At 46.0% G+C, this 12,131-nt stretch overlaps 1 protein-coding gene across 7 annotated transcripts in view; it reads right to left on the minus strand.

Annotated features, from left to right (window-relative positions):
- ACACA (acetyl-CoA carboxylase alpha) overlaps nt 1–12,131 on the minus strand; it is a 105,462-nt gene that overhangs the window by 35,110 nt on the left and 58,221 nt on the right. For all 7 annotated transcript variants that reach the window (XM_032448510.1, XM_032448512.1, XM_032448509.1 and 4 more), the window contains 2 exons: nt 11,623–11,778; nt 10,899–11,045 (listed from right to left, as the gene is read on the minus strand). In XM_032448510.1, coding sequence (XP_032304401.1) covers nt 10,899–11,045; nt 11,623–11,778 — 303 coding nt within the window. The remainder of the gene's footprint in view (nt 1–10,898; nt 11,046–11,622; nt 11,779–12,131) is intronic.

Raw genomic sequence — 12,131 nt, forward strand, 5'->3', positions numbered from 1 at the left:
AATTGATCCAAGGCATGTTTTGGAAAACAGGGTAATGCTCCTGAGCACTTGCCAGTATATTTGATGACCATTGGTGGTGGTGGGCATACAGCAGCAGAGGTTTCCAAGACAAGGGAAACAGATAATCCAAATTCTTCGTTGGAAGCGCTGGTTTTAGATTAAGCCGCAAGCAAGTGAAGGGGCCTATGCCCAGGAAATCAGTCTCTTAGGTGATAAACATGGCAAGATGCGAACGTCGTCACATCCAGCAGATTGTGATTGACAAAATCACTGCTATCGTCTCCGCCCACAAAGAAAAGCAGAGACCAGCATCTTTTCTGGGAGTAAGTTAGTGGGGCGTTTGGAGAATGCATTGTCCACAACTACAGGCCACATAGCATGAGCGCCTCATCTATAGGTAAACACGGAAGAAGAATAATTACTCATGGGGTCCTGAGCAACAAAGCAGGGCTTTTGGAGCGAGATTAAAAAACAAGAAGAGCCCGTGGCCGTGGCATTGGGGCCAGTACGGACGGACAGGATGGTGAAAGAGACATCCTCTACACTGCTTGCATGTGACGAGAAGGTCCCACTGGGAGTTGTGGCAACCAGAGCCTCAGGAGCGACGACCGGAGGCCGACCCTATGGATTTTGGTACGTCGCAGCATATAAAGGGTCTGAGAGGCGCTAACTCCGACTGAGAAGGGACGATCTTAGCCGCTTAGTACTGAGGGGGGTTCGGGCTGCTTTCATGAAGTAGTTGGACAGGAGTTCAGTTCTCTAGCACCTCGCTTGCCAGTAAGTAAACTGAGATGTTATAAAGGACAGAGTTCCCCTCCACCCATCAATGCTACTGAATGACCACTTGGAAGTAAGTGCGATTTCATTAATTACTAACGAGCTCGAATCGGAGAAAACCTCCAGCCGTCTGGAATTGTAGAAAAGTGATCGATCGGGACCTGGGCTGAGAGTAAAAAAATTGACAACCCACCGTACAGAGAGTATCACGTGCTTTTTAGAGAGGATGGCAGCCACCATACAATGAAGCTACCAGAACACTGAAAAGAAAATTTGCCTGTGCACAAGACGGATCATGTCGTATTGTAGGAATAATCGCAAGAATGGAAGCTCTGTATGGAGCCCACACGACCAAAGTTGCAGAAGCCACCGAAGGTAAAAGGAGAAATTAGACCATCAAGTCCAGATTACGCAGAGTGATAAAGGCTGCTTCAGGAGGGGGGGGGGCTTAAATTGGGGGTCTTTTTAGCATGTGCTGACGGCGCGAGAGGTGGCCAATAAGCTTCAATCTTTATTCTACTGATTCATGGAGGGTTAGCAAATGTGCCTTATCGGGGTGGTTGCAACAGTGCGGAAAAATGATAATTGGCAACAGAAAGGTTTAAACCTGTTTGCCGCTGCTTTGCAAACTGTGGAAAGACATTGCTGCCCGAAATCAAGGAAACATTGTTCGTAAAGGATGCGCCATGTAGATGATCCATGTGCCCTTAAAAGTAAGGCTACTGAAGGAACATAAAATAACCATAAGGTTTGAATCGAGCTGCCAAAATTGAGGATGGCTCAAATAGACTTGGGACTGCAGGAACGAAGGCCGTGAAATTATTCCTTACTCGGTGGGCCATGAGACTTCAGCGTCCTATCAACGGAAGGGATGCAACATATAAGTGGCAAGACCGAGGGGTGGACTAACTATGGACGTCATTGCTCAAGTTATTTCATGATTGTGAAACATGCGCCATAATTTAAAATACAAGCCAAGAGATGAAACCTATTTGAGGGGGAAGGGCGATGCGCAGAAAGTTAATTACAATATGGAGAGGATTGGAGGTTGATTTATATTGACGCTGCCACGATTTCCCGCATGGTAAGCGTTATGTAATCACCAATGGTTGGAGGCAACCACTGGGTGGCTCGAGAGAACCAATACGCAGTACCCCATGCTACCGCCCGAAACACCATATGTAGGGTTGGAAAAGCAAATTCCTGATGGCGGCAATAGGCATCAGAAAGGATTGAATCAGATTAATGGGACCCATTTTAAAAATTCCCCTTGGTAAACACTTGGGCCAAAAAATCAATCGGCATATCGAGCTGGATATTACCATATTCCCTATCAGTGCGCACAGCTTCTGGTAAGATTGAAGATTCAATGAGGTTGTTGAAAACTATGTTTGAAAGCAATGGGGTGGCGGAACGATTAAAAAACTGGGAGAAACCCAGATTTAGCAGGAAAGCCCCTGGTTGAGTCAACACTCGAGATCTAGTACATCGTAATGGTCCTAACCAATCCAGTCCTACGGTACCGTGGAAGGAGATAAGGTTCCTGTAGTACAACATAAGGCGTACTTGGGAAAGCACAGTTTGGGGTCCTTCAGGTCCTGGAAAGGGCAAACCTCTCCGCGGTAATGTCTTTGCCCGGCGACCGTGGGTGCACGAATGGTGGGTGATGGACAAAAATGGGGAGATGTTCAGTGTGCTACCACAAGGGAATTTGATGTTGGTGGGCAGCAATGATTTTCCGTGTAAATATATAGGTAGACGTGCTTCAGAAAATATTTCACATTAGGTCGACAGAATCTGGGCATATAGGACTGATTAAGATAGAGTGGATTAATGTATAAGGAAACACTTTTTCTCTATATACATAATTAAGGCATTCTGTAAGCAAGTTTTCCATGCTGGACTCTATATCCGTGCATGGCCATGGCATGTGTAAGCACACATGAAAGAAGTATAAGGTCAAAACGAAATTTGCTGTGGTAGGCTGGGAGATAGGCATGAGTTGCACCTCGATGTGGACACCCACTAGCACTTGCCTTTTCCCCTTCGACCGCTACTCATATTTTCCTTTTTCTGGCAGTTTTTGCCATTTATTCTCAAAATAATAATAGTAGTTAGTTATAGAGTTTTGTTCTCAACTTTAGGGATTTGTATGGAATAAATATAGATTGTTTGAGAAAAAGATAAGGGGTGTGCCTGATTAATTCACATTATTACATATGAGTGTGTATGTATGTATTAAACTACTCACACTGTCACATGTATGATAGGAATTGATAGGGGTGGAATGTCATGGTTTAATAATTTTAGTAAATTCTTTTGCTATCAGTATCCAATCATAACACATTCATATAAAGCATGAAATAAATTTGACTGAATCTGCCAACTTATCAGAAGAAGACTACATCTCCAGGGGAACAACACGAATAGGTCACGGGGACCTGGACTCTTATGATTAACTCTGTCGCAGAACAGACTGACGTTTCTTTCGAGTTTCTGGCGTTTCAGGGGAGTGTGTGGGACCCTTCAGCCGTTCGCCGTAGATTCACAGTTAGGGCCTCTTCGGTTACGGGACTGCTATTCTTCTCTCCTATGTTTGCTTGATTCGTTAGCTCAATTTTCAATTATATTGTCATTATATTGTGTTAATCCTGTATTCGATTAGATATAGTATTTAGTAAATAAGTGTGCCTCCTTAGATCGTTGCCGCTGTTTTCTTTTCCTAATTAACTTTTTCCTTTCGGCCTAGGGCCCCTCCGGGGCCTACGGCCCCCTGTCACGGACGCAGGTGGATTTTTAGTTCAAACCGTGACAGTTGGCAGAAAGATGGTGCTCCCATTCACCTTTCCCTTGGTCTCAGTTTCACCCGCTGCTGTTCTGACAGATCCGTCAGACAGGATTAATTTGTTTGTTTGCTTCCGAATATTTGCAGATTTACAGTTTACATCTCAGCACCCAACTGCAGCGTTTGGGAGGAAAGAGAGTCAACTGCAGCCGCTTGAAACATGGGAGCATAAATCCCTAAAAGGTCAGTGGGTTGCTTTGCTGCAACAGCAGCACTACAGCAAAGTTGTCATGCTCCCAAACAACGGAGCGCGGCTGTTGGCTGGACACACAGACCTCCACCCAGGGAGGTGGTGGAGTCAACGTCCCTGGAGGTGGTCAAGGAACATTCAGATGCTGCACTAAGGTTACAGGTTAATTAGACGGGCTGAGCTAATCACCTAAGAGCACCGTCAGAACAACAACGAGTGATGGCAAGAGGCAGGGGCTCCCAAGCAGGCTCTCTGCAGAGGCAGCACAGTTTGGTTTCTCCTTCCAGCACACCCAGCAACGAAGGGAACAGAGAGGAAAAAATAAAAGCAAGGAACCGTCTTATTTAACTGTTTTTATGTTGGCAAAATGATTTGTGCCACAGTATTTCCATAGGAAGTGGGACCATTATTCTCCTGTAGGAACACATTTGGTTTGAAAAGTATCACCGGACAGAACGTGAAAATCAAACCAGATGAATTATTCACAGCCCCCGATCAGAAGTGATCATTATTTCTGATGTTCCAAACTGTGATTAGGATTCAGTGCTCAGATGCCATTTGCTCCCTGAATAACACCAGCGACACAGAACTGCACAGCACACATACATTACGCACAAGTTTTATACATATAATTTTATACACATCTTCTCCCAATAGATCTTTGCCTTAATGTAACCATTAACAGATAGTAAAAACATGATATTAACTAACGTTCGCTTTCATGGCACTCATAAACGCCGTTCGTTTGACACACAGTGTCAACACTAATCATGGCCTAAAATTAACACCAAAATTGACTTCAACATTAATTGCGCTATCGATGTGAGCAGTAATACACACACTGATGCAGTGACAAATTGACTACTGGTGGCAGCCAGGGCTGCTGACAATGTGCACTGAGGGAGGAGCAGCGATGCTGACCTCAGCCGCCCCGAGAGCTGAGTGTGGGGCTGGGGGACCTGGCAGTGCCACCCATGGGCAGGGGGACCTTCCAGGGCCTGTGATCCCTGCAGCGGTGCTATTTCCTCCTATCCCACCACAAGGACGGTGCTGGAGCCCCGGGACTTCACTTAATTGAACTTAACCCCAGCAAAAAACATTGCCTTGTTCCCATGCATCTATACTGTACACGAGTCTTATATGTTAGAAATGTATATAAAACGTGTGTACATTTGTATGTCAGTATTTATTATGTACTGAAGTTGTAATAAGGAAGGAAATGTGGCAGCTGTAGAGCCCTGCACATAAGCAGTGGGTGCCAGCCCACTCCTCCTGCCATGCACACTCATGCCAGTGCTGGGAGAACACAGGTACAGGCATTTGGTTCCCTCCATAGAGCCTGTCCATCCCAAAGTTAAACCCAAACACTGAATCACTGCACAGCCGTGGGCAAGGTATGCTTTATTGAGAACAAACACACCCCCAGAAACTTCACTTGATGCAGCTGTACCCATTTTTGTGTTTCACCACTGGATCCTAACACCCAGAAGAAAGCCTCTCCGCACTCACCCATGTCCAAAAGCCAGAACACTGTTTTTTGTGTTCAGTGCTGCCTTGGTTTCTTCCACCAGACCCAGGGCACTTGGGTGGCTGATGTCCAGTGAAAGTAGGTAGACACACAGAGCTCTGAAAGGAAAGCTCTAACAACTGCTAAAGACTGCAAAACTAGCTTGGACTGCACCCACATCTGTGTTGCAAGGTTTGTAGCTATCCCCAAGACAACTAAAGGCATCGTGTTGAACTAAATCATATTCTCCATAAATTCAAACTCTTGTCTGAACCCACAGGTTAATTGGGAACATCACTGCCAGCTTTTGCAACAAAACAGAGCATTCTGGACAAAGGTTTCCAAACAAAGTGCTAATACCTTTTTCCAGACAGGTGCAAAGCTTGAAAACTTCAGCCAGAACAATTCACATCTCATAAGATAACAGAGCGATGGATCACAGAGACCACAAGAGTAACCTTCATTAGGAACTACCCGCGTTGTAGGCAAACGTGTACCCAAGTGATCAAAGATATATGTCAAGATACAAGATAAAACTTTGCATCATCGCTTCTACGCTCCACCAATGAAGGCATCTGAACAAAACCCTGCAAGAAATCTGGGCTACATTCTTATAAATGTCCAAAACTGTGTACTATGTTCCACTCACCAGCAGATATTCTATCTTTTGCTAAAAACAAGTCTCCCATTTGCAGCAAGAGTGTGTTCTGCACCAACCCAGCCCCTGCACCTCACTGTGACACCCGAGCAACTCGCTGATAAGGGCTAAAATCATTCTGCCAATGGAGGATCACCTCCTGAAATTGTACCGTCAGTATTTCAGATGAGGAGCCACCACTCGCTGTGCAGCACAAATAGTTGTCCAGCTTCCCTGTTATTTAAACCTATTCTCAGTGCCACAGGGGCCTCCAGGTCAGGATTGCTCCCACAATTCATCAAGAGGAAGGACTGGGAAATACAAAGGGAATCAACCATTTTTACAGCAATCTCCGTTAGGTTTGGGGTGGGGTGTGAAGATGGACGGGTGTTTCCATTCACCTTCACGTTAATTCCCCACCTTTGCCACCCCTCATTCTCCACTCTCCCAGAAGCGCTTATCTGCCTGCTGTACGGAGCCCAGCGGATGTTTTAATACCCTGTGCCTGTCATAAGATGCAGGGACACGGGGTGACAAAGCAGAACGTGCAGTTCAACTCCGAAGCTGTGCTCGTATAAAATTCATTAGCTACACCTTTGAGCCTCAGGCGATCCACGGAGCTGATGAAGCAGCGCCGCTGCAGCCCTCTGCCCAGTGCTGGCTGCAATGTCACCTGGCCAGGGAAAGGTGCCTGCCAACACACCTCCAGCAAGGATTACTTCTGAACCTCACGCTGCTGAGAAGGAAAAACTGTGACATCTAGTGCCAAGAGGGAAAATGACACATTTAAAGGGAGACACATGCAGGGTGAGGCGGGGTGCTGCCGCAGGCTCTACTCACACTCACTTTCTCCCTGCCCATGGAGATCAGTTGGTTCTTATCAGCAGGTGGTGCAGTCCCACTTCTGGGACCACCCAAACCCATCCTCCCCAACATTCCCACATCTCAGCCACATGCTTCTGTCCCACACTGTGGAGATCTGAGCCAGAACCACGCAGGACTATGCTGCTAAGAAAGGCTTCTGTTTATTTATTTATTTTAAAATTAAACTAGCAGGAATGTTAGAAGGCTTGTGCCATAATCTAGATCCAAGCAATGGTATGAACTTGAAATTTCCTCATGAAAAACACTTTAGTGCAAATGTACTTTTGTAACCTCACGCGATTCGTTTTCTTTCACCTGTATAAACTCTGACCATTTCAATGCCTCATGTCTACTTAAAATGAGAATGGAGATGGGTCGAGCACCCACCTTCTGCTGCTTCGTTCTTGATGTGGTCACAGTGGTGCATCCAGTGCCCCATTTGTCCCACAGTCCTCACCCAGTAACGTACTCAGGAGCATCAGAAGGGAGCTACTGACCAGTGTTTGATTCTGCTGATAAAATACTGTCTCCTTCAGCTCTCCTGTGTATAACTACCAGCTCTGAAAATTATTTTGCAAATTGTCTTTAAACTTTTTAGGATTGCAAATTCAATCTTACCAAGCATGCTGGCTTACTGAAATGATACGGTAGCAGACAGAGCTAACTGGAGCAGTCTCACATGTAAGCACAGGTGTCAAAAGCAGCCAGCATTCTAACAGGGGACACACAAAAAGGACTGTCTGGGAACCAGAAGACAGTTCATGAGCTTACTGAAAAGGGCCTGGAACAGACATCACCTCACAGACAGCTCCAGGCAACATCCAGGACACTGTCTGCAGCCCAAAGAAACAGCAGATGTGTTTCAGCAAGAGCTCTGGCTGTACTCAGAGGACATGGGAATGGAAAAAGGCCCCGCATTAGTGATGCCTTCTGGGCTATGAGAGCACATGGCGTGGCCAGCAGCACTGCAAGCTCCCCCGCGTGGCCATGACAGGACAGATCCTCTGCTCAGAAGGAGCAAACGCTGCCTAGGAATAAATAACAAGTTGTATTTTCATGGTCCATTAAGTCCTTGGCTTCTTTGTTGAGACTACCAGCAAAGAGATAATTACTGCCAAATGAGGTGGTGGGTTACACGAAGTGGTCATAAGCTAAACGGAGAAAAACCTCTCACATTGTGAAAGTTCTTTGAGATTTCCCATTTCACACATTTCTCTGAAAACAAAAACAGCATCAGCCTGTTTAGCCCAGAACACTGGTAGAAGAGCTGGCGAGGATGGAAGATTCCCAGCTCCGAGCTCTTTCCTCTGCCTGATATTAGAGCGGGGATTGCAGCCTCCGTTGTTGACATCCAGCTGAATGCAGTGGCCACAAATCTCCGGATTTTATGCTGGCTTCTCAATTTCAGCAGCTGGCTAAAACAATTAGGGCACTTAGCTGAGCTGAATGCTTTAAGAGGAACGTCTTGACCCCTTTTCACATGGAGAAAATGTAATTGTTCATACTGTGCAGCACAGCCCCAGCAGAACAGACAAGTCCTGCCCCAGCACAACTGATAACACACTGGTGAGGCGCTCCCTCACGTGGGGGAATAGTCTGAATCTCTTATTTAAAACAAATATAAAAGAATGACAGAATATCCTGAGTCAGAGTGGACCCACAAGGATCCTCAAGTTCAAATCCTGGCTCCACAAAGGATCACCCAAAAACCAAGCCCCATTTCTGAGAGCGCTGCCCTAATCTTCCTGGCTGCCAGCAGGCAGAACAGTGACAGGGGCCTGGATATGCTGAGCAGCAGCTGTGCTGATTACAGCTGGAACTTTCCTCTTTAGTGAGAAAAATAAAGTCCCATTCCCTTGGAAATGCCCTACCCAGCAGGCCCAGCCAGTAGCTCACTGGGGAGCAGCTCACAGCTTGGGGCAAAGCCTGCAGGCATCAACTACAGGGCATTGCTAACCAAACTGGGGGGAGCAAACACTGTAAAAGCACAACCAGCGCTCAGCGAGCACAAATTAAGGCTCTTAGAACATATTTGCTTAAATTATCCTTGCAACAGTCCCGAGTATTTCCCAATTGTGAATACGAGCAGCCCTAACAAAAAGTAAAGCCTGTGCCTGAACCCCATCAGCATCCTGCATCCACCTCTGTTGGACAGAGAGCGTCAAGAGCACGTTTGGGAAAATTTGTTTCCTCAGCTGAGAGAAATTAAACCCTAAAAGCCTCAAGTCGGCTCGTTCTGATAAAGGAAGTGCAGCAGGGAGGAATGAATCTGCTCGGCAGCTCGTCACCCCATGAATGTCACCTGTCCTTCAGAGCGCTGCCGGAGCCTCTTCCTCAGATTGACCGCTCTCCCATCTGAATGAGCGCTATTGTGTGCAGCAGCTATTGGTAACAGAATTCAATACCGACGCCTCAAACCTCATTCCAGCTGCACATGGTCCCACGGTATCCGCCTGGCAGCTGAGCACCGCCGGCCGTGGGCTGCATGCTTGGACCGCTCTCGGCAGGCAGCCAACATAGCGCTGCCCTCCAGGCCCCCACCTCGGCCCTGCTGCTGTTGGAAGGCAGGGCAGCACCTGCTGTGCACCTCTGTAAGAGGACATCTTGAGGAGACAGAGAAGCATGGGGGGATGCTGCATTTCTCTGTCCTGCTGCATTTCTCTGTCCTGCTTTCCAACGGCCGAACCCCTCAGCCTGACCACCCCAGGAGGGTCCGATCCTGCACAGGAGATAACACTGCAGATAACACAGGAGATAACACTGCACTGCAACAGCCACGCAATTCGTTTGCAGACTGAATGCTACAAAGTCTACCAAGGGTTAAATAAAACTCCTAATTTTTATTTTTTTTAGGTGGTCTTTGGGTACAGAATCTCTTATAATAAGACTATTTGTATTCATACTGGCAGAGTAAACAGTACATGTTCATGCCCAGGCAGCTCCGTGCTTGTAATTTCAGCAAGAGCAGAGCTACATCCCTGAGGGACTTTGCTGTTTCCCCAGCCACCATCCACTCAGACACTGAATGAGTGCAGAGAAAGAGAACGATGGTGGCGTAAGGCTCCGCAGCACCACAGCCCCAGCCGGGTTTAACTGTCCTACTTAAGGTGGTTCTGCCATAGGCCAGCAAGGAAGCAGTGCTCTCGTAGTCACCACTGACTAATTAGGTCCAATCTAAAAATATTATTTTTGAAACCTCCCCCCAGCGAGACATGTAATAAACAGTGATAATAAGCCCTATTTCCTCTTATCACCACCCTTGTGATGTTCTCAATGTAACAGCAACGTTTGGGCAAGTCTTATGTTCCATAACCAGTAAAAGGCACTAAGTTAGTTCAGCAATGCCAAAAGCATCAACACCATCACTTAGAACAGTTCAAATTGAAACCACTGCAGAAGCATTAACTTATGGAATCCCACCCAGCCAGGACCAAACACAAACAAAAACAACCCAAACCTGCTGCTAGTTGGCTTTCTTCTCCAGCTGCTTTAATGCTGCAACCCATGGCTTGCTGACACGACACAGCAGCAAAAGCCCATGGCTGTACGGCCTCGTCAGGCAGCTGAAGGAGCAGCAATTCATCTGGCAGCATTAGCAGCCCCTTTAGGCCCATGGAAATCACTCACTAGAGGGGGATGTTGCACACACCTTGCCCACGTGCTACACAAACACTGCAATATTTCCACAGCAAGCATAAAATTGGGTTTTCATTTTTAAGCAAATGAAAACAGTTCTGTTTAGTCTTATAAAACATATTTGGTTCAAATATAAAGCCCAGTTACTTGGAATAGCTGAACGAGCACTTTTTAATTATGAAGGAAAAAATAGCATAGGCACAGGTCTGAAATGGAATCATCATTTACTACGGAGTTTAAAATATCCATTGTATGGAAGGCATTAATTTTTAATGAAACAAAAATCCCATTTTCAAGAGAGGGATTTCATCTATGAATGACTGAATGAATAGATTTTGTGCCTGGCTTGGTAAATTTTCATTACAATTGTCAAACTTAGCCCAAGACACAACGTACTGCATGACACAGAAAGGAAAGTAGTGGTAAAGAAAGTGCAACTTGCCTCGTTTCCTCCTGGCAGCCTGTTCATGTGCACGAGCTGGCCCTGATCATCCAACACCAATTCAGTGTACGTCAGTATGTCAGACGGCAGCGGCGGTGTTGGCAGGAATGCATGTTCATTCATGGAATCCCAGAGTTTAATTAAAGACTAGAGGATGAAGAGACAAATTCTTGTCGAGAAAATGCTTTTGTTCAATGTGCTGTGAATTAACATTCAATGCAGAGAACTCTAAAATCCCCCCTCCCCACAATCTGACTGACATTATTCAGCGGGTATCGCTTATTTTGGAATTTAAACTATGAAACACAGTTTCACCCAAATTAGCATAATTCAAATTATGTGATTCGGGACAGAACCCAGCAAATCAGATACACAATCAATTCTGAAACTCATTAGCACGTTTTATAATGCATGCACTGTCCAACCTTCAGGAAGGCTGGATAACAGGGTGGTAAAACAAAGAAACACAAACAAAAAAACACAAGACTGTTTACATTTCAGGTTCTGCTGTTAGATTTATTAATGGAGATACAGCAGCAGTGTGTCAAGAATCCTGATTTTTTTCAAAGCCGACCCAATTCAGAGCTGTGCAGGACCCCAGGGAACCACTGGCAGCCATTCCAGGCCACTCGTTTCCCAACAAGCAGGGATGGCAACACACAGAAGTGCTTTGCAGGTACAGAAGTTCAGAACAATCCACAAAGCCTTAACAAAGAACACTTACCTGCCGAAACATCTCGGGAATGTCATAGACATAGGACGTCCCTAAAGACTGTGCCTGGAATCTCTTGGACTGAAGAAGGTCCTTGGTCACGTATGGGGTATTTATCAGCATCCCGTGAAGTGGTCCCTGTTTATCCCCATAAGCCTGGAACATAATCTGCAGTAGAAGACATAGCCAATTTCAGCTTAATCCACCAGTTCCACAGCCCAACCTCATTCATATTTTAACAAAAAACATCTGGATATTCCACATTGGCCAGGCTTCTTTCTGTTCCCTACAAATATGTTAATATCCACATACCCTATAACACCATGCCTCATCATGCATTACTACCCTTTGGAGACGGTGCCGGACCATAACCGTGTGGATCTGAGCATCGCTGACTTATTACTGCATCACAGCAGAAAGCAAAGTGAACAGAGCCACGTCCCCACAGAAAAAACCCGGTGACATAGATGACTTCACATTCACCAGTATTTCCCCTGACACCGTATCTATGCCGATGGATT

The sequence above is a fragment of the Coturnix japonica genome, chromosome 19 (genome assembly GCF_001577835.2).
Source record: "Coturnix japonica isolate 7356 chromosome 19, Coturnix japonica 2.1, whole genome shotgun sequence".
NCBI lineage: Eukaryota > Metazoa > Chordata > Aves > Galliformes > Phasianidae > Coturnix > Coturnix japonica.